The sequence below is a fragment of the Mastigoproctus giganteus genome, chromosome 1 (genome assembly GCF_048544385.1).
Source record: "Mastigoproctus giganteus isolate SK-2022 chromosome 1, ASM4854438v1, whole genome shotgun sequence".
Classification (NCBI taxonomy): domain Eukaryota; kingdom Metazoa; phylum Arthropoda; class Arachnida; order Uropygi; family Thelyphonidae; genus Mastigoproctus; species Mastigoproctus giganteus.
This window is the reverse complement of record NC_143575.1, coordinates 154,557,100-154,581,305: the sequence shown is the minus strand read 5'-3', so window position 1 is coordinate 154,581,305 and position 24,206 is coordinate 154,557,100. Positions and strand designations below refer to the sequence as shown.

Below are 24,206 nucleotides of genomic sequence, written 5' to 3'. Positions count from 1 at the left end.
TTTTTCTCTTTTCTGGTTTTCTTTGCATCATTTGCATGATATTAAGCGTGATATGATATATCTTCATCAATATCATTGATAAATATACTAAACAACAGTGGGCCCAACACTGAGCCCTGGAGGACTTCACTAATAACATTAGTTCACGGACGGCAGCATCCATTGATTATCACACTTTGTCTTCTCCCACTCAACCACCCTTTTATCTATTGTATCAACTTGCTTTTAGTGCCATACTGCTCCAACTTGTACAGTAGTCTTCCATGTGCAACAGTATGAGAAGCTTTCCTAAAATCCAAGTATACAATATCAAAATTATTTTTTGCATCCAGTTCCTTTGTAACTACATCACAGTATCCAATCAAATTTGTCAGACAACACTTTTCCTTAACAAACCCATGCTGTGTCTGAATTGCTACTGCAGTCTTGTCTAAAAGGTCCTACAATGCCTCTTTAACCAGTGGTGCCTCCATAGCCAGGTGGCAGGAGTGGCAGTGCATAGCACAACCTTCTTGATTATATGCGGGGTTCGAGCCCATGACCACCAAATACGGAGGATGCGGAAAGGTCAGGGAATGACCAGCGCATATCCCCGGAGCAATATGGCCTTAGTTGCTAATGCTCCTAAAAACCAAATAACAAACATCTTTAACCAGTTACTCCATTATTTTCCCTAGAACAGAAGATAAACTTATACGTCTGTAATTACTTGTGTCATGTGACCCTTTGATTCTGTTTTGTGAAATGGGGATACATTTGCACATGTACAGTCCATGGGGACATCCCCTGAGTCCAAGGATGCTCTCATAATTATGATTAACGGTTTGCTTGCTGACTTTTCCACCTTCTTTTATATAACTGGACAGATCCCATTCACTCCAGGTGCCTTTCTTATGTTTAATTTCAACGGTTTCTCCTCCACTTTTCTCTCATTTATTGCAAAATCAATGCTCAATGTTAGAGTTCAATAATCTTCTGTCCTCCACTTCCCTACAAAATTCCTCGTGTGTAAATGTAGATTCAAAATACTCATTGAATTTGTTAGCTATCTGAGCAGGATCAACAACAATTGAACCATCGATATCAAGTAGACCAACTTGATTCATCCCTTTCCTTTTAGAGTTTGTATAATTAAAGAAGTCCTTTGTCTTTTTCTTAGCATCCTTTTCCAAAGATTTCTCGTAATCTGCCTTCACTTGCCTAACCTCATTTGTGACTTGATTACAAACTTATAACACACTTCTACCATAGTCTTCTGTGTTGCCTGATAATTTGTATGCATCCATGCTTTTTTCTTCTCTGCCACGAGTCTAATTAGTTCATCTCACATCCATTTGGGCCTAAACCTTGAACAGTAGTTCTTAATCGGTATAAAAATCATAGTAGCTTTCAAGATTAAGTCCTTAAATGCTTCCCATTTAGAATTTGCTGTTTTTAACATCATCAATTGGTTCCACCATATAGAATTTAAAAACTCTCTGACACCGCTGTAGTCACCTGGATGAAAGCAAAACCCTTCGATTTACCCCTGATGGTAGTTATACCTTGCAGTAAATCCCACATTATTACACTGTAATCACTGTCACCTAGTGGTTCTTTTATCTGTAAATTCTTAATGCTCCAATAATCACTGCTGATAACCAGATCAAGAGTATTACTCTGTCTGGTTGCCTCTCGAACGTGCTGCTGCTGAAAACAATCATCCAATAAATCCACAAAAGTGTTACTAGTGTGTGAGTGACAAACTCACCAGTTCCAGTCAATATCTGGGAAGTTAAAATCCCCCATTATAAGACATTCTGTGTTGCCTGATAATTACTAGCTCACTCTATTTCTCTTTATAATTGTTTGTTGTACTCATCAGTGTTATTAGGTCTATAACACAATCCTACTCTTAACTTTTCCTTCCCAGTGCTTATGTCACCAAACTGCCTCAACATTGCGCTGTCCATCTATGTCAACTGGATGCATTTCCTTAGATTTTGTGTTTCTTAACTAACAGCATAATCCCTCCTCCCTCCCTCCCTATCCTTTCTGCACACATTGTACTCACCTTATTCCAAATCTCCACTACTTATATCTGTGTGACACCACGTCTCTGATATCCTAACAATATCCACCTTTGATGTCTTGACCAGCACTTCAAATTTATAAAATGTAGTTACTATACTCCTAGCATTGGTGTATATGCAAGTAAAAGTGCACCTGTTCTTACTCTTATTTACCCCAACACAGCTCATGTATTTATTTGTTCCATGATGACTCCCATCAGTCCCTGAAACCCTAGCACCCCACCCTCCAGGCCACTGCTCATCGTAATAGAAGCAATGCAAGAATCACTTTCGCCTTTGCCTGTGTCTACTGTTAATCTTTTAGTCTGTGAATCCCCTTCAGCTAGCATTTTTCTGACCAACCTAACACTGCCTCGAAAGCATCAGCAAACACTCTTGCTCCCCTTCTATTCAAGTGAATGCTATCCCTGCAAAAGCAGTCTCTTATTAACAAGCACAGACCATGCTTAGAAAAATTCTACCCTATGAGCCTTGCACAATCTCTCCAGGGCCGAATTTATTGACAAGGTTCTCATCATATATTCCTTCCTATCGCAGACACTTTCAAATTTAACCCTAACTCATGACTTTTTTCAACTTTGACCTGTACTTGTTAAGTAGGTCCGGAGATCTCCTACTCTTAATGTCATTAGTGCCAACTTGTACAACAATATCACGCTTTATGCCCCTAAAAGATGATACAACATCATAACTTTTGTCCCTGGTCCTATTCCAGCTATCCTTTTTTGCAAAATATATTACCTGTCTCCCTGACAATGGGACCAGCTCATGTGGGACCAGCACATTCTGCTTTGGAGATTGCTGCTGTTGCCTAATGCATAAGAGTGAGCTCTGGCATTGAAATGGACAGCTGAGAGCTTGATGGGTCCCCCACTTTAATACCTTTGAGGGCATCAATCTGACTCTTTAAACTTTTATAAAAGCCTATCAGAACACTGAATTTTTCCAGTGCTTGAAACTCTCTGCACATAGCACACATAAAGACATCCTCCTTGGCTAGATAATGTCCTGTTCTAAAAAGGTTTGCAAACATTTCACAAGTTGCACATTTTTTTAGACTGTGATGCATTGGAGAATCACCCTCCTCGGTTTTCCTCTGAGTCAAGGGTAAAGGGAAGGGCTTTTGTGCTTGTAAGGGTGTGACTACAGTGGTTTCAGAAGTTTTTAAATTCTATGGAGTGGCACCATTGGATGATGTTACAACAGCAAATTCTAAATGGAAAGCATTCAGGGAGTAATTGTATGTAGGTCTTTCATACCAATTAAGATATGCTGTTCAAGGCTTAGGTCTAAATGGATGTCAAATGAACTGACAAAGACTTGTGGTAGAAAAGAAAAATTCATGGATGCTTATAAATTATCACATGACACAAGCCTATGGCAGATATAAACTAGTCTGCTATCAAATTACAAAGGAGGTTAAACAGACTAAGGCAGATTACAAGAAGTCTCTGGCAAAGAAAAGTAGCAAAGACTTCTTTATGTTAACGATAGAAGAAATGGGTTAAATTGCATTGGTCCACTCGATATTGAAGGCTTTATTGATGATCCCACTCAGGTTGCTGAGGAATTATTATTAGGAAAGAGGATGATAGAAGTTTATCAAATTGTAACAGAGAGGTAAATGATTTTTGTGATGACTGAGAGGAAAGTTGAAGCTTAAGATAAGGACACTTAGGGTGGAATAGGAAATATTCAGTTATATCTTAATATAGCATCAGAGGAGGTAAGCAAACCCTTAGCAATCTTTTGGATTCAGGGGAAGCTCCTATGGACTGGACATGTGCAAATGTACCCCCAACTCACAAAGGGGAATCAAAAAGGTTACATGAATAATTACAGACCTGTTAGCTTAACTTTGGAATAACAATAATGGAGTCACTGGCTCAAGTTCCATCTATACAGGAATGCAGTTATACTGCATTAACAGCATAGATTTGTTAAGTGGTGAACTTGTCTGACCAATCTAATTGTCTAATGTGATACAGTAACAAAAGAACTGGATTCAAAAAATAATTTTGAAATCATATTTGGATTTCGGGAAACCTTTTGATATTTCTCGAACAAAAAAAGACAGCTGCACAAAGTAGAGTAGTTTGGCATTATGGGTAAATTGCCGCTGTGCATTATGAGATGATTGAGTGGGAGAAGACAGAAATTGGTTATTAATAGTCACTGCTTTTTCTGGACTAATGTTATTAGTGGAGTCCTCCAGTGCTGCACCCAGCATTATTTTCTATACAGAGCAACAAAAATCCAAACGTCTATAATTCAAAACATCACTAATCTGAACGAGCCAGCATTTAGTTTTTTTATGCTGGTACCACAAACTAATTACAGTAAGCGGCGGTTATTGTGATCATGTTTGTAAATTGAATTTTTATTCTATTAAACGACAATTTAATAAGCAAAAATTGGAGGAATATTATCCACAGGCTATGCAAATGAAGATAATAAACACAAATTTATACTTTTATTTTACCTTGCGAATTAACAAAATTAAATGATACATGAAAATCGGAAGAATATTATCCACAATATTCTTCCACAATATTAGTTAGAAAAATAAAAATAAATCTGTGCTTATGTACATAGCTTAATTAATATACATACAGTAGTAACTAAACATAACACTTTGTAATCTGATAGTTTTGTTCACTGACATGTTTTTTTTTATATTGTAAAATCTAAAACAGTAAAAAAAAAATGTGCCAATCAATAAAAAAGAACATGGCATGCAGAAATTTCAACTAACACGATGCGTGCAAGTGAGATTTGTAATAAAAAAAGTTTACGAAGTTTAGATATAGGAATGAAGAGATTCTGAACATTTACTGTTTTATTTTACTGTATTGTAGTTACTTCTTCTTCACCTTTTAAAAGAAGCAGAAATTTTTAACAATGAAATCGAAAGTTGAGATTTAAAACAGACTTTCAAAAGGAGAAAGTCTGTTTTAAATCTCAATTGGAAAATCAACATAAAAGAAATTAAAAACAAGAATCATGCATCGAAACTTGATTCAGATGATGGTGCAAAAAAAAAAAAAAAAAAAAAGAAAAGAAAAACTATGAGAACAGCTAATGACCCATCCCTCGAAGATGTTGTTTGTTGTTGTTGTAGTTGGGTTCTGGGAGTATCAATAAGTAAGACCATTATGGCTCTGTGTATACTGTCCATAAATTGTGTGTTCTATGGTCAATTTTCTGTTTACTGAATGATAAACCTGGGTTTCCAGGAGGAAAAAACCATGTCATCTTTGCCTAAGACTGACTAACTCAGCCATGTTGTGAAAAAGGCCCATAAAAATTCCTTCCATCATCGGCAGGACTTGAACTCAGGTCTTTTACACCCAGGATGGGGAGTACAGTTATTCTACCAACTGTGCTACCCATTAGGGCTAGCACAGTTGGTAGAATAAACAAACTAAATGCTGTCAAACAAACTAAATGCTGTCCAACTCAACTACTCTTGCTGAAAAGAGTGAGCAATCTGGCAGCAAAGAAACAAAGTTCGAAATTGTGCAGCAAAAAATAAATTATTTTCATTAAAGGTCTATACATATATGTTATTGTGGCTGAAAATTCCATTTGTTTTGTTACCAATGTATAAATATATGTAAACACAATTTAATGTTTTTATTTCTAAACTTACTAAACCTTTTTTTGTAGTTTCTAGAACAGTATTTTTGATAAGTTCGAAAATTTGAACAATCGGAAGCCCGAACTACACCTGGTCCCAGTTATTTCAATTTACCAATGCTCTACTGTATTTATTAATAATATTGATGAAGGTAGATCAAGCTTAATGTCTAAGTTTGCAAATGATACAAAGGTTAGAATGATTGTTAATGGTGCCTCCGTAGCCAGGTGGGCAGGAGCAGCAGTGCGTAGCACATGCTTCTTGATTAGACTGGGGTTCGAGCCTGTGACCACCAAATATGGAGGATGCGGAAAGGTCAGGAAATGACCACCGCATATACTCGGAGCAATATGGCCTTAGTTGCTAATGCTCCTAAAAACCAAATAACAAACAAACGATTGTTAATGACAGTAATAAAGGTAATCTACTGCAGAGAGATCTAGAAAAATTAGATAGACGGGCTGAGAAATGGTAGCTGAAGTTTAACATTAACAAATGTAGAGGATTACTGCATATGAGTAGCAGTAATCCCAGATTAATGTACAAGCTATGTGGTATTGCACTCAGGGTAGTGAAAATTGAAAAAAGACCCATTGGTAATTATGCAGCCAGTAATGAAGTTTTCTGAGAGAGTAAACAGGCTTACATTACAGCTCATGGGTTTTTGTCAATGATATACAGGAATTTTTCCAACAGGAATAAGCGGGTGATTTTCATCTTGTATAAGGCAATGGTAAGGTTGCATCTTGAGTACTGCTTACAGGTCTGAGGCCTCATTTTAGGAAGAATTGATCTGCTGGTTTAGATGCAGAGAAGGGGTACTTAGACTGGTGAGGGGAAGAAAAGGGTTCTCTTACCAAGAAAGGCTTCAGCTCTGGAAATTGCTGCAATTTAAGAAAAGCACCTGCAGTGAGATCTGATTGAAGTGTTTAAGGCTTTGAATGTATTGAGCAGGCTCAGTGCTGATGGGCAGTCTTCCTCTTGCTCTGATCACACACATGATTGGGCATAAGCTGAAACTGAAGGAACAAGAGGAAAAATGCCATCAGGATTGAGCATGGTCAGTGCTAATGGGATTGTTCCTCTTCCTCCAACTACATGGCATAAATTCAAATTAGGGAGGTTGCAGGATAGATGTGTGAAAGTCTGCCTACAGCCAGTGGGTGGTTGAATGTTGAAACAAACTTCCATCTGTTGTTGGGAATGGATAGTTTGAATAAATTAAAAATAGAACTAGACAAACTATTTGGGGAGGGGGGAATGGACAGCTGTTATTGGGAGTTTTTTGTTTGTTTTTTGATTTTCTTTCTTTCATCATTTGCTTCTACTAATACTAAATAAGGATTGTAAATATTTCTCATAAAATATCAAGAGGACTTTATCTTGGTTTTGACCAAGGAATTGTGGAGAATTGGTTCCTCAAAGATTATCAATGAAAGCATTCTGCAGCTATCTTGTTGAGTTTAGCCTAGCATCTTTTCAGTATATCGTATTTTATAGAATTTTTTTTATTACTTTAACAGCACAATTACAAAATTTTAGTGCCCCGTAAACTTTTCAGGTAACAATAGAGTATATTACAAACACATAACTGAAACTGATTGCAGTCACAGGTTCGATGTCCAATAAGCAAGGAGACTCTTAGCAGTAAACAGATGGATTTGACTTTTAAGGTAGATAAGGATATTTCTATGAATAACCAATTAGAACCTCTCCCAGATACAGAAATGGGTATATTGAATTTAGCTGCTATAGGGCTGAAGGTTCAAGTGCAGAATTTTGTGAAATGGGAATACAGATCCCTATTGGATAAAGAGCGAGAGAGAGCGAGTGAGCATGCATTGTTTTCTGTGAGAAGTGTCTGATTGACAAGGAACTGGGTTATAAAGTTCTTTGAAGATGAAGATATAGATTATATCAATTCCCAGGTTTTTGAGGGGATGCCCATTATAGATATATATAATTGATGAACACATGCATGATTTTACAGGAGATTCCAAGACAGAATCTTGGAATTGAGTCTTATAGAAGAAGGAATTTGTGATTGCTGGTCCTTAATGGTAAGAATATCAAATGAATTTTGGAAGGTAAAGGCTAGCTGTCATTTATGTGAGGGAGAGGTTACAACTCTTAGAGTATGGATGCGAGAATTAGAAGAAATGAAGAGAATCAGTTCAATTCTGCAGCAGAGGAATTTTTAATTCCTGCACTTGCAGAAGAACCTCTCCAGCAGGAATTCTTGTGGCATAATTATGAATTCAGTGGAAAGGGTATTATTAAATCTAATCTAAACTGACCTGGCTGCATGTCAGATTATAATTTAAAAACTCCATGTGCTAATAGTGTTAGAGCTACCTGACTTATTAGTGAAGCAATACAGAGTTCTTGATTCGATCACATGCTAAATAACATAACTGTATAACTGTTATAATTATTAAGGCAGGGACCATGGCTAATTGTTTAGCTAGTGGAGACATTAAACAGGTAATAATTGATGAGATCAGGTCAAGTTTATATGAAGGTTGATTTTTCAAGAGAAACAATGCTGTTATCATAGAATTTAGTCAAACCAGAGATGTGGAAATGATGAATTCTTTCTCTTTATTTAAGTACTCTAGGCTGTTGGTTAAATGGTCTCCTAGGTTAAAACATGCATTATTCCCTATGATTTTGATCATAACCTGGTTGAAGGGGAAGGACATGATAAAAAATTTATATCTGCAGAATTTAGCTAATTTGGAGATGATTCAGGAGGAGAAGGAATTTTTTAAAGATTTTAAGGTGTGGTTTAAAGGTTGAAGAAAATTGGTGTAGGATTAATTGGATATTGCAGCAGTTGTCTTTATGATCTGCAGTTTATTGGAAAACTCAGACCCTACTTTCTTATGCTGGAGAGCCATAGGTTTAAGCATGTTTTAGTGATGTTGTGTTAGAGATTCTCTTGTTATGGATACACTGCAGAACGTTGTCACTACAAGGAAATAATCTGTTTCCATTGTGCATTTAATCGTATATCATGAATGCCAAGCTAAGAGTGAAAATCTGTTTGCATATACTATCTTGTTAGGAAGTATCCATTCACTTGGTCAAAGTACATCTTGCCCCTTTATATTTGTCATAAGGATTGCTATGGCAACTTTTAAAACATTAAAAGTTGCCATAAAATATTTCTTCCTGCACTTTTAAATTGGGCCTTTCATCGGAAAACCAGTACTCATCTGCACTTTAAATCATTCCAGCAGTGCATGATTGACATCAACCAAGTCATATTTCCTCATTTTCTTGTTTGTAATGCGGTTGTTTTCAAGTGTAGATAAAATTAGCATTAGCATTAGTAGAGGCATATGATTCAAGAAAGCAAGCTTATGCAGCATCAGCCAAAAAAAAAACTTCCACTTCACCCCTCTGTTCGTTCGAAATACCTGTCCAGCTGAGCCTTACATTTATTTAGACTAACTTCCACAACAAGGGATGGAAGTCTGTTACACCAACCAACTACCCGCTGGCTAAAGGCAAATTTCCGCACATCTATCCTACATCTGTTCTTTCCTCAATTTGAATTTATGCCCTCTCAGGTGATTATTCTGAGCAAGAGGCAGAATCCCATCAGCATTGAGCATGCTCAAACCATTCAAGGCTTTATACATCTCTATCAGATCACCTTGCCGGTGCCTAGTCTCCAGACACTGTAATTTGCAAAACTTAAGCCTTTCTTCGTAAGAGCAACCCTTTTTCCCATTCACTAATCTTGTTGCCCTTCTCTGTACTCGTTCCACCAGCTCTACATCCTTCTTGAAATTAGACCTCCAGACCTGTATACAGTACTCAAGGTGTGGCCTGACCATTGCCTTATACAAGGGAATAATCACCTCATCCCTGCTAGAAAAATTCCTGTATATCATTGATAAGACACCATGAGCTACTCTTACAGCCCATCTGCAAAGAAAACTTCATATCTGCCTGTACAATTACCCCAGGTCCTTTTCATTCTCTACCACTGTCAGTGTAGTACCACAGAGTTGATACATTGCTCTTGGGTTGCTGTTTCCCATATGTAGTACTTTATATTTGTCAATGTTAAACTTCATTTGCCACCTCTCAGCCCATCTCCTCAACCTTTCCAGATCCTGTTGCAGCAGCATAGTGTCAGTAGTCTCCTTAACAACCCTGCCAACCTTTGTATCATCTGCAGACTTGGACATTAAGCTTGATATACTATCATCAATATTATTTATAAATACAGGAAACAGTAATGGACCCAACACTGAACCCTGAGGGACTCCACTAATAACATTAGTCCACGATGAGCAGTGTCCATTGATTACCACTCTCTGTCTTCTTCCCCTCAACCACCCCTTTATCCATAGCAGCAATTTGCCTCCAATGCCACACTGCTCCAATTTGTGCAGCAGTCTTCCATGTGCAACAGTATCAAAAGCCTTTCTAAGATCCAAGTATATAATATCAAAGTTATTCCCTGCATCCAGTTCTTTTGTGACTGCATCATAGTATCCAATCAGATTGGTCAGGCAAGACTTCCCCTTAACAAAACCATGCTCTGTCCGAGCTATAACTGAAGTCTTGTCTAGATGATCCTGCAGTGCTTCTTTAACCAGTGCCTCCATTAATTTTCCTGGAACAGCAGTTAAACTCACAGGTCTATATTTGCTTGTGTCAGCCTTTGATCCTCCTTTGTGAATTGGGGTCACATTTGCACTTCTCCAGTCTATGGGTATCTTCCCTTAAGTCCAAGGAAGCTCTCATAATTATGGGTAAGGATTTGCTTACTTCCTTTGCTGCCTCCTTTAATATAACTGGATAGATCCCATCCACCCGAGGTGCCTTTCTTGTGTTTATCTTCCACAATTTCTCCTCCACTTTACTCTCAGTTATTACCAAATCATCTAGCTAACTGAGAGTGTTTAGTTCACCTCTGGCATTCCCCTCGCTGAATAACTCCTCATGTGTGAATGTCGATGCAAAATATTCATTTAGTTTGTTAGCTACCTGAGAAGGATCATCAACAGTTGAACCATCGATATCAAGTGGACCAATCTGATTCATTGCCTTCTTTCTGGAGTTTACATAAGTAAAGAACTCTTTGCTGTTTTTCTTTGCATCCCTTGCCAAAGATTTCTCGTAATCTGTCTTCGCCTGCCTAACCTCCTTTGTAACTTGATTACAGATCATAGGCTAATTTATATGTATCCCATGCATTTTTCTTCTCTGCCAAATGTCTCATTAGTTCATGTTATTAATTGTTACTATTTTTGTCACAGTGTATCAGATTTTTGTTACCAACACCACTTTTTTTTTTTTTTGGTAAAAATATATACAGTACAGTGTATTTGATACCACTAATACTTTGATACTGTATGTGATACCACTAAACACATTGGTAAGTTTGGTTCCTGATAATTACTCATTGGCCCTAGTGACTTTCACTGTTCTCAATACCTCGAAAAGATTGTCATGTGCCCTTGTTTACCAAAATTTGTCACTGAATCGTGGCTGATAAAATTGCTTCTTTGTTTTACCATAAAGTTGAAACTGAAAATGATTATCATCATTTACAGTTTCAACTTAAATTTTTTGCACTCTTCATTTTTTTTTTTTAGGTACTTTTTTTTTTATTTATGAAAATGTTATTCATTGTTACTATTTTTGTCACAGAGTATCAGATTTTTGTTACCAACACCACTATTTTTTTTGATAAAATATAAATACAGTACAGTGTATTTGATACCACTAATACTTTGGTACTATATGTGATACCACTAAACACAATGGACTTTCAGAACAGTGACTTTCACTGTTCTCAATACCTCAAAAAGAATGTTGTGACCTTGTTTACAAAAATTTATCACTGAATTGGGCCTGATAAATATGCTAATTGGCTCCCCTTTCAGAGATAAATGTTTACTTTTGTGAGGTTCTTTTGTGCAATTAACATTGATGTACTTTTTATTGCATCCCTAAATGAAGGGGATTGGGAGAAACTGAGCATCATAATAATTACTCTTGGATAAGCCTTGTTTATAAAAAATTAATGATCTAAATTGATGGATTAAATTGGAGAAAGAGAACATAGTAGTTCAGTGGTCTATACTTTGGAAATGAGTGCCCACAAGTTTGCTTCATATATCCACAAAGCATGCCTGTTATATATGTGAAAATTTTGCATGTAAATGCTCATAAATTTAACTTAGTCAGTATTTTCTCACTATAACTAGATATGACCATCTAGTTATATCTGTGCTAATTATAATTTTGGCTGTAATCCTTTGGTGCAAAAAAAAAAAAAAAAAACGCGTGTGTGCATGCACGCACGGATGTACACACGCAGCAAGTATCTCTCTTTTTTTTTTTTTCTCTTTCAAAAGTATCTCTCTTTTGAAAGAGAGAGTGGGAATTATAGAAGTAAATGGACGTTGGCCGCCACCAGCCAACATCCATTTACTGTCCAACTTCAATCCTACAGAACCAACTTTTCATCTTCCTCATTTATTAATTCAACTGCCGTTTTCTGGAACAACCTTCCTTCATATGTATTTCCTGAAAATTACAATCTACAGAAGTTCAAGTCCAATGTTAACAAATATCTTCTTTCATCTTCTCAACCTCGAACCCAAGCACGGTACTAAGTACTATAGGTTCTAATACCTCTCGTCTTTGGGATTCACATAAAAAAAAAAAAAAAAAAAAAAAAGACTCGATTTTCCGGGATAGATGGTAAAAAACAAATCCCTGATAATCGATTTCCCGGTTAATTCAAAAATACAGAAGTCCCCGACATATGTAAGAGATTCCAGGACTTCTTATTTGTCGAGTTTTCCGTAACTCGGGAATGACTAGTAACATATTGCTGCCATATTATTATTGACAAATCTGAATTCAGTGCGATACTTGTTAATGTTTGACCATTTTCATACATCCTTATTATTTTAATTTTCTGATCCAATTCGATTGCATTTCTTTTCTTTAAGCTTACTCTGTGGACTTACTTGTACCGCTGTCACTTATTCTCTTAGTCAGCACCATGATAATGGTTAAAATTATCATGGTGCTGTCTAAGTTTTCGCCTTAACCCTCACAGGGTTAAGGTGAAAACTCACTATTATCACCCAACGCGAGCTCACATTTTACTAAAGCACATTTCTGGAGGTCATCAAAAAACAATAAAAACAATTTGCACTTTCCGTTTTATTGGGCTTTTCTGTTAGTGCAATCGATTATAAATGGGTAGTAAACTCGATCTTATTGCATTTGCGATGATACCGATAGCTGGAATTCTGTGAGTTTTTACATTATTATAGTGACGTGTGGGTCCCCTTCACTAAAATCTTCAGTCATATAAAAAAAAAAAAAACATAAACTCTTCTTTCCTGTTTTTTTGCTTGTTACTCCAATCTCACTTGTGCAATTTGTGCATGCCGTGATATTCATTATTGATTGCTTATTATTTTTTAGTTGTTGTTGTTTTAAATTTTACAATCCTAGAAAAAATAAAATAAATAAAAAATAAAAAAAATTGAGTGGAAACAAATTTACGTAAATCCATAGTTGCGTAAGTCGGGGACTTACTATATCGAAACATTTTCAGCAACCTACGTCAAAAACATGGCAATAGATAAAAAACTTACCACGAACTACTCGTGTGTCCAACACAATACTTCCCTTTATTTTTTGTGATGTCGATTTTAAATCTAATAGCTTCCCTTTATTTTTTACAATGTTGCATATGGTTTGTTCACCAACATTATAATGGTTCCTTAGAGATTTACTGGATGCACCGTTTTTAAACTTTTGAATAATTTCATGTCTTTGTTAAACTGAAAGGCAACTCTTTTGCGTTTACACATCATTTTCGCAATTTCTAAACAAAAAAATAAAGAAATAAATAAAAAATACTATAAAAAAGAATTTCGACATCCCTGACATACAATACCGGTCAAAATCTTAATACCGGTATTTTGTTATTTTTAATTTATGAAACCGGGACAATTCTGGTATTCCAAACACAAACGTTTTTCTCCATAAATTTTGATGACAGTTAATAAAGTAAGGAAAAAAACAAGTACTGTAATTACTTGAATTCAAGTTTTAAATAAACATTTATTGCAATAATAAATATTCTGAAAAAAATCATTAAAAATACAGTTATTCTAAAAACAAAAAAATACATATTGTTACTGCAAAGTTTAGTTATGTTTAAGCATCCACACTACCTGTCCAAATAAAGTGAGCTCTTAAGAAACATAAGTAATCAATAGTATGATCGTTTAAAATGGAACTAATTTTGGTACATATTTGATTAGTGGCAGAAAACGCCCTTTCGGAATCTATTTTGGTACTATTGTACTGAGATAATTGTAGAAGATCTCAGTCCATATTTTCTGTAGACTTTGAACTTTTTTAGCGAAAATAGTTAAAAGCATTTCATTAATTTCCGACTCAAGTTCATCTTTTAAAATTTAATTGGAGTCGGGCAATTTCTTATTTTGGAAGGAATTTGCGGAACACTGATGTCTGTTCTGTGTTGGTCTTCCAGGGTTGAATTATTTTCATCATTTTCTGAAGGAGAAGGATGTTTTATTCAGTGAAGTATAATTTTCACTGTAGTATCTTTACTGAGTCTGGGAGAGAGCAAAGAGTGGGGATAAAAAATAAAGAGAGCAGAGAATGCAGTTAAGGAATTCTTCACATATATATATGCAAACAAGAGAAGCATATATCAGATTGGACGCATGTGTAATTGCGTGGGATAGTATTAGATACCCCAACTGATGTTGCAGATGAACTGGACAGTTACTTTGCATCAATATTTACAGAAGAAAAACCACGTCAATGAGAAATTATGGGAGTAAAGTTGAAAAAAAATTTAATTAACGATGTTAAAATTTCAAATTTCTCATTAAAATAAATTTGTTTTAATGAGAAAACTTTCGTGCCCACAGGCTAGTAAGGCATCTGTGGTTGATGGAATATACCCTGTAATCTTAAAGGAGGCGGCAAATGAGTGCATTGAACCATTAAGGCTAGTTATGAGAACATCACTAGACTCGGGAGAGATTCCATTGGATTGGTGTAAATTAGAACATAAAGGCGGTTCTAGGAGTGTAACGGAAAATTACCAACTGGCCAGTCTAACTTCAGCAGTAGGAAAAATCATGGAGGCAATGATCAGGGTGGAATTCGGGATCATTTAGATGTAAATGGAATTCTGTAGGATACACATCCTTGGTTTTGTAAAGGGAAAATAATGTTTAACAAATCTGGTTAGCCATTTTGACAGTTCACTTATGAGCTGGATTTAGAGAACAATTTCAACATTGTTTATTTAGATATCAGCAAAGCATTTGACTAAGTCCCACATGAGTGGTTACTTTATAAGTTTTTTTTTTTTTTTTATTATGAAACCCCCAAACATGAAACGTATCAAAACCAATAGTACTTAGTACCGTGCATGGGTTGAAAGAGAAGTATGGGGGGGGGATGCCGGAAACTTTGCTCTAGAGACTAAACATGGGTTTCACCACTTCAAGCCTTCAATAAGCAAAGTGGTGGTATTTCGCCGGTTGATGAAAGTCATCTATCACCTACAAGTTGGAGCAGGCTGGAGTTATAGGGAAAATTCTTAGATGGATCGCACGATGGTTTGAGGGCACCAAGCAGGGGGTTGTGATAAATGGTTATTCCTCAGATTGGGTTAATGTAAGAGGTGGGGTTCCCCAAGGATCAATATTGGGACCTCTTTTGTTTTGATTATCTTAAATGACATCTATGAAGGGATATATGGTGTGATGTCTAAACTTGCAGATGATGTAAAGATCAGTATAGTAGTTAATGATCGCTGCCAAGCAGAGCTTCTTCAGAGTGACCTAGATAGACTTCCGGGATGGTCAAAAAAGTGTCAGCTATATGCTTTAATTAAGCAAAATGCAAGGTGGGAACGGCAACCCCAAAATAACTTATACACTTGGTGGAGTTGAACTAAAGTCAGTAGTGGAGGAACAGGAATTGGGAGTTACGATACGGTCAGACATGAAATTGTCTGAGAGTTGTGGACAGGTTGCAATGTTGCATGGTGTCCTATCGATGATTTATTGAAAATAAATTGCAATTGGAAATTGTTTTTATTGTTTTATGGTAGTAACCCTTAGAAATGTGCTTTAGTAAAATGTGAGGTGTTGATAGTGTATCTCTGCCTTTACGGTGTTGCTAGTAGAGATAAGGACGTCATTTGCTAGTAGAGATAAGGACGTCATAATCACATAAAATGATTTTATAACCTTTATGTGATTAAATTATAAAAATTATTTTTTTAAATTAGCACCGAAAAACCGGTATTTTTGTATCGATACCAGTACAGTCAGTCCTCGTATAGCATGATAGTTGCGTTCCTAGAAACCCTCGTGCAATATAAATACAGGCCCTATGGGAAAAATGGCGTTAGGTGCCGACCACCCAAGATTGAACACACATTTGTAACCAAAACATTACCAAACACAATAAATAATCGTAATAAAATACTTAGGCATTTTATTACGACTATTACGTAATAAAATATTGCTAATGCTTTTACTTCTATCGTAAGCAAACTTGTTTTTTGTTTGATTTTCTATCCAAACAGATGACAGGTGTTCCATCTCTTCCAATTCTTTGTGTCTTAATCTAATGAATTTTAATTACACTTTGAGTTGTTTTTATTTTCTCTGCATTCTTTCTAATTCTCGGCGTTGCCTCATTTAGGTCTGAAGCATGTGCAATATCACATGGTCTTTCATTTTGCTCAAAGCGTTTCACAGTTTCATGTTTTTTCTCTATCGACAGAGGCGGACTGGCCATAAGCCTTACCGGGGAAACCCCGGTGGGCCGGAGGCCGGTGTGATTTTGGCCATAAACCATAGTATGAGGCCAGTATAAATTTTCCCGGGTAAAAATATTTGACCCAGTCTGCCTCTGTTTTCTTTTTCCTCTCTGAATCTGCAGTATCTTCACCAGGACGCTTCCTTTTCACACCTTTTAAGTATTTTACTCATTTTTATGGAATAAAGCACAATTACAAAACGAGGAGGCACGTTTGATACACATAAACAAGGCTGCGCGCATGTAGCAACTGAATAAACAACACCGTAAAGGCAGAGATACACTATCAACACCTCACATTTTACTAATGCACATTTCTAGGGCTTACTACCATAAAACAATAAAAACAATTTCCAATTGCGTTTCTGCTAGTGGAATCTGTTATAAACTGGTAGTAAACTCGATCTAATTGCATTTGCGATAATACCAATAGCTGGAATTTTACGTTATTATGGTGAAATGTGTTTCCCCTTCACTGATATAAAAAACAAATACATTTTCAGAATCTTCTCTTCATTCCTATCGTGTTGCGTTCGGTTGGGGTGATTCCGCGTTCGACTGCCATTTCTTGTAAACACAATGCGAATCGTGCATAAGCAAATTCGTTTCGTGTTATATAAGATATAAGATATCGTTCCCCTATTTATAAATCATGTATGATTGAATTCGTGTAGTGTAAACACGTGTTATACGAGGACTGACTGTATTTGAATACCTTAAAAAAATGACCAGGATCTCGGTATTGTGTAAGCCCTACCCTAACATAAATAACGAAACAAAATTTGTCTTTTTGCTGTGCGATGGAACACAACAATCAATGCGACACACTAAAACAAACTAAACATTTGTCTCTTTTTTTTTTTTTTTGAGTGGTGGGTGTGAAGACAGCGGGGGGTTGTAAAATAATAAATAATATGCACATTAATCTCCCAGTGACGACTTATAATGACGGTTCTTGTCGCTTACTTATGACTTGCAAAATATCTGTTTATACCTATTCTAGTTATTACTTGAATTTTATGATTTATGGTTAATTTTTTAAATTTGTAGTCTTGGAGTGTCCCCGTAAATCGAGAGTCTGCTGTACTTAGATTTCAAAAGTTTTCGATACTCTTGCACTTAAAAGACTTCTGCAGATTGGAACATTTTGGCATTAAGTGCAAGTTACTGTTATGGATAAAGGGATGATTCAGTTGGAGAAGTCTGAGAGTGGTTATCAATGACCACTGCCCTTCATGGACTAATGTTGGTAGACTATCCCAGGGTTCAGTGCTGAGCTTGTTAGTTTAATATATTTATTAATAATGTTGATGGAGGCATATGATACTTAATGTTGAAGTTTGCAAGTGATACAAAGATTGGTATGGTTGTTAATGACAGTACTCAAGGTATGCTACTGCAATAAGATCTAGAAAAATTAGACAGATGGGTTGACAAGTGGCAATTTAAGTTTTATATTGACAGATGCAAGATACTGCACATGAACAGAAGTAAATCCAATATATATACTAACTGTGGTTGTTGTTTATTATTTTATTTTGTAAATGGTCAAACCATGGTTAACATCATCATCACATTGAACATGCAGCCTTCAATGTGCCACCAGGGCAATAAGCCCATATGCACCTACCAATTGTGGTACTACACTCATTGTAGCTGGGATGGTTGCTGAGAGGGACAATGAGATTGTTGATGTGAACAAGAGGGTGCTCTTACCAAGAAAATCCTCAGTTCTGAAAATGCAGCATCTGGTGACTAGTCTCCTGCAAGATCTGATTGAAGTTTTTAAGGCTTTGAATGGATGGAGTAAGCCCAATGCTGATAAAATCCTTCCTCTCACTCAGACCTCACATAGGAGGGGTATAAATTTCAGCTGAGGGAGGATGGTTTAATGGTAGATGTGCAGAAATTTGCCTTCAGCCAGCAGGTAGTTGATTGCTGGAACAAGTTGCCGTCTGTTGTTGTGAATGTTAATAGCTTGAATAAATTCAAGGAAGAGCTAGACAAACTATTGGAGGGGATATACAGGTGATTTGTGAAGTGTTTTTTGTAGTGGAGCTGATGCTACATAAGCTTGCTTTCTTGCACAGTTTGCCCTTACTAATACTAAAATATAAATGTAACATATGTACTACGGAAGGTGCCCTTTATAGTTTGAAGTGAACAGACATAACAAACAGAATTTATGTTTGTATGTCACCTCCGCCAATCAAGTCTAGACCAAACATTATAATCCAAATCATAATGTAAATGAAGTATCTCATCATTGAACTTATTTTTATTTTTCAAAATAGTCTACTGTGACAGTAATACCCTTTTCCCAGTGATATTCTATAGCTTTAATTCCTGCAAAAAAAAAAAAATTGTGATTGCTGTCCAATCAGTATCCATAGCACCCATCACAGCAGAATCATATACAAATTTCCTACCTTGAAATTATTTCTTTAGATTTGGGAATGGATGAAAATCACATGTGGCCAAATCTGGTAAACAGGATGTATGAAGTACCAATTCAAATGACTGGTCTGACATTGCAGCTACTGCAAGGCACAATGTGCAGTGGCATTATCCTAATGAATGAGCAAATATAAATACAGGAGAGTTCTTCGCCTCTTTTTTTTTTTTTTTTTTTTTTTTTTTTTTAATGGTCATGTGCTTGGGGGATTAGGCTGGCGTAGTACTGAGCTGTGATGTTGTCGCCACTTTCTTTGCTGTTGATTGCACCTTGAATTTCTTTGAGAATGTCAGTTGATGATGTTTCCATTCTGTGCTTTGTTGTTTTGACTGAGGATCAAAATGATTGAGCCATTTTTTATCCTTTGTTATGTATGTATCACAAAAGTCTTCAAGGTTGGCACAGTACATGTAGAAAGATGGCAAAAAATCCAAGGCTTGCATTGTGCTTCTGATCAGTGTTAGCATTCAAAGCACTTATCTTGTTGCGCATTTTCTTGCCTACAGTATCAGGAAAATGTCATGGTCTTTGTTGACATTTTCTGTAGTGGTGGCAGTTTTTTGGAGATCCTACAGCTTGTTCATCTTCACACGATTCTCTGCCGCACTTAAACTAATGGTACCACCTTTTAACTCTGTGATGGAGCAGAGCCACCTAGTGTGTCCATCAAGTTTTTCTGAATATTAGTTGGAGTCCAGTCCTTTTTCATAAAATAGTTGATAATTAGAGGTCACTTAGATTTCATTTTAATGAAATCTAAGTGACCTCTAATTTTGCTTATGTGCATCTAATTTCATGTATGTGTATTAAGACCTGCAGGTACATAACATGTATTTCAAAAGAATATGAAACTAATTATTTCAATGTTATGGGTTCAGCAACTTGATCATCCCTCGTAATTTAAGATATTGGTAATTTTAAGTCAACATGTGAATAATAACTATACTGTTTCTCACTGGATGGAACAGCACATCCCCAAGGCAGCAAGATATAGATTTATAATATGACAAACCTTTCTAAATATTCTGCAATATCTGAAAATAAATTTTTTGAGTACCAAATTTCATAAAAGGAATTGTTTACTATCATATTATCAAATAAACTTTTATATTGTGTATTTTTGTTATTTATATGTAATGTTTACTAAGAAACATTTTTCATATTGGAATGCACCTCTTATCGCATTGAAAGAGCATAATGGATTGTTATTGACTGTTTTTTTCAATTAAAATCACATCCACATTAAGAACTCTCCATACAAATGTAATATAAAATCTTGCAAAAGTATGATAAAAAATATATCATCATAAAATTCTGGGCTGGACACAACAGTTATAATCCCCCCCCCCCCCAATTATCTTTTGGAAAATTGTTTGCTTAATGCATTTTAGTGGTAGCACAACACTTTTTTTTTTTAGGACTTCATCAATTGCATGAAGTGGGGAAGTGTTGCAATATTGATTTAAAAATATAATTCTTAAACATAATTCAAAATGATATTTTTGATTAAAGAGAGTGAAGCTATATACAGTGGTAACATTAGATATTCATACAAATCATAACATTTCAAATTCCAAAAAAGAAACACAATAAATAGCTTCCATGACATTTTATTTTTTTATTGTTTCATTTTGCATCTAATCACTTAATTAATGAAAATTGAAATGTATAAACACATTGGAAATATGTTTATACATTTCAGCAAGTATATAAATATACTTGCTGAAGTATGTAAATATACTTGCTGTTATATTTATGATTTATAAAATTTAATCACTTGTGGTTATTTATATAACACATGAAAAAGGTGATACAGAAAGTCTTACAGCTGGTAGTTTGAGTATCCCTTTTGAATTTTTTTCCAACTTTTCATAAAATTCACCATTCATCCTTCAGTATATTTTTTAATTTGAATTTTTTTCCAACTTTTCATAAAATTCACCATTCATCCTTCAGTATATTTTTTAATTTATTTTTCTTTGTAATGTTCTTGTAAACACATTGCAAATTAAAATGAACTAAAGAAGTTGTTGAAGGATATTTACAGATATGGATGTCCAGATAGTGTCACAAATTTTCTGTGTGATTCATATCTGGTGATTGGGTAGGAATATCTCTAATACTTTAGTGCAATTGTAAAGAAGCTATTTCTTCACAATATACATTTTGTGCTTGGGATCATTGTCCTGATATAAAACTATCTGAAATTCCACTTTTTATGAGATTATTCTTTTAGATTTTGTTTTAATATATCAAGGTATGCATATTAATCCATGGCTCTTTCAACAAAATTTAGATTCCCCATTGAACCCCAAACTATGACTGAACCTTCTCCATGTTTGATAGTTGATCCTAGATTTTTTTAGACCAGCTGTCAACATTTGATCTAAAAACTTTAAATTTACTTTCAATCTACAAAAATAACATTTCTTTAAAGTAGCTTTGAGTAGTTACTTTACAACATTTCCTTTTTTACCACTTTACATTTCCTCTTTTTTTTTAACCTGGCTGATGTATGGGTTTCTTCTTGCTACTTACTAGTATAATTATTTATACAACAATTTTTTCTGATAGTTTCTGGACTATATTTTTTTTCTTCATATAATTGTCACACTGTGTAGTAAGCCCTACACTTATTTTAGGGTTTTGTGCACTTTTCTTAACCCATATTGCTCATAATATTCATTTAACATCTATGCTAACATTTCATTCCAATTTTGGGAATGAAATGTTAGCATAGATTTTCTTAATTAAATCACTTCGTAATGTATTGTATGGTAAAATGACTTCTGTCTCAAGACAGTATCAATATTTGTCTCAGTAGAAAGATTTGTATCCTGGGAATTTGTACTCATTTGTGGACTTAATTTGACTAATTGTTTACAAATCTCAACTAACATGCACTTGCGAATTATGCATTAATTTTGGATGTTCGATGTATGAATAACAAGGAGAGCTGACATTTTGCAGTTTATCATTTAATACTGTTTCTATTTCATTCTGAGATGTGTTTTATTTTGTATTAATTATATAATAGGATATTGAAGAAAATATTAAAAATTAAATTAGCACAAAGTGTTTTCTTGTGTTTTTTGCATATGTGAAATTATATTTAATTTCATAAGGATGACAGAGCTTCATAGTTTTGCATCCAACAGTCAATATAATAATTTCTAATATTTTCAGTTGCAGCAAACTTTATACATTCAAGGTGTTCCTTAAATGATTATTTAAAACTACTAACAAATATAAAATGCCAGTATTTCTCTTTCATTATTCTTCCTTCCTCATTCTTTTGTATTTCTTATGCTACTTGTTTCTGTGTATGCCTCTAGAATGTCACGGAGAGGATACGAACTAGTAAAAACGTCTGGATTGAGAGGACCAGAGAGGTATTAACAGTGTAGTTTGCAAGTACTCTCTGCCTTAGTAGAAGGAGCAGTATATATTCTAGCATGACATCCTCTCTTTTCCTCCTTTCCCTTCTTTTCCTGAAATCCTTCAGATGATGAGATTAGAAAATGATGCACTGTTATGTTTCTCCTTTTAAAGTATAAGAGTGATTGTCTTTTTTTTTGCTTTTCTGTGGACAATATTATGAAAATTAAGAACAATATAAAAATGAAATTGTATATTTCTTAATTATTTAGAACAATATGTGTCAGTTTAATAGAAAACTTCATCTAATCTTTATTAGATTGTCATTTTTAAAAAAAGTTTTAAAAAATTAAAAAGAAATATCATTTATCATTTTGGAATAATGTTATAATTATCACTTTTCTTGCCACAGAAAACAAAAATAAAAGAAGAGTAAGCCAGTACTTGGAATGTTAGTTCCAGTTCAGTTTCTTGCTCATGGAGATTTTTAACCTAGTGTGTAGATGTTGGTGTTGTAGTAGTAGTAGTAGTAGTAGTAGTAGTATCTTAAAACTTGAGTGTATTCCCTGTAGTTGTAGCTAAACAACCAGATATCTATGTATGAAAGTATTTTTGATTTTTTTATCCTGTATTTTGCAGTTTCTCCCACCTGCTAGAAATGGTAGAAACTAGTTTTTCATGCTGGTTGTTTATATTTAATTAGTGTTGGAGAGCAGTTTTAGATAAACTGCTAATGCTTAATATGCTAAACAATTAAAACTAGTTTTGTATTTCTGGCGTATTTATCAATTATTCATAGACAAATATTTCCTTCAACTGTAAGACACATTTCTTTTATTGTGGAAAAAAGTAAGGAATAAGTTGCAAAGATCCTGTGTTATTTTAATATAGAGTTAATAGTTATTCTTCCTAATCAGATTCACATTAAAATTTTTAATCACTTTATTGCTTCTACATTATTCATAACTTATATCTATAAATGTATGATTATTTAAGTTTTAAACTTTTTTTTACCTTAATTGTGTTTTTTTGACCTCCATCTGTTATATATTAAACTGAGAAAAGTGTTTTATATATATATTATATATATATATAAATGACATGATTTGAACCATGGAAGTACATTTCAAAAATGTATCGAGTCTTTCTATGTTCATGTTGTGCACACATGCCACTTGAAAAAGGTTTGGCTGCAGGAAATGTTTGCAATATATTGTATACATGCTATCCCAAGAAGTTTTACAAAGAGAGAGAGAGAGAGAGAGAGAGAGAGAGAGAGAGAGTTATTAGACCCTGGGACTACTGATGGCAGATAAAAGCAAATTGAAATTGGATCTGCTGAAGTGGTAACAACAGAAAGGAATAATGAACACATGATTATATAAAAGTTTAACTTCAAGCACACACAGTTGGGGAAAAAAATTATAAACAAGCGATATAGGGAAGTGCTTATTTTATCTGGACATACATGGCAAAGTTATGGGAGGATGGGGAAGATGACTCTTCATGTCTAAGGGAAGCTAGAATCACAAATTTTCAATTAAAAAAAAGGTATAGTATTCCATTTATTAGCTGCGGAAAAAGCAATTCAGCATAACAAATCAGTTATTCAGGAAAAACAGATGACAATCAGCACATGGTATAGGATACTGTTAAATCCATCAATAATCATAGGAAGAAGCATTAAAATTGAAATTCAATCTAATCTTATCAGTACCCACATTAAAGAGTACAAAATTTAATTGATTTAATTCATATTATAAATTTTGATATTTCAAATTAAGTCTGGTGT

The 24,206-nt window shown here is 34.9% G+C and overlaps 1 protein-coding gene across 6 annotated transcripts in view; it reads left to right on the top strand.

The window, feature by feature from the left end:
* Window positions 1–24,206, top strand: part of LOC150091205 (voltage-dependent calcium channel subunit alpha-2/delta-3-like) — a 1,918,419-nt gene that overhangs the window by 958,664 nt on the left and 935,549 nt on the right. For 4 of the 6 annotated variants that reach the window (XM_090374689.1, XM_090374695.1, XM_090374683.1 and 1 more), the window contains one exon: window positions 22,372–22,428. The exons of the other annotated variants lie outside the window; for them this stretch is intronic. In XM_090374689.1, coding sequence (XP_090230815.1) covers window positions 22,372–22,428 — 57 coding nt within the window. The remainder of the gene's footprint in view (window positions 1–22,371; window positions 22,429–24,206) is intronic. 6 annotated transcript variants of the gene reach the window in all.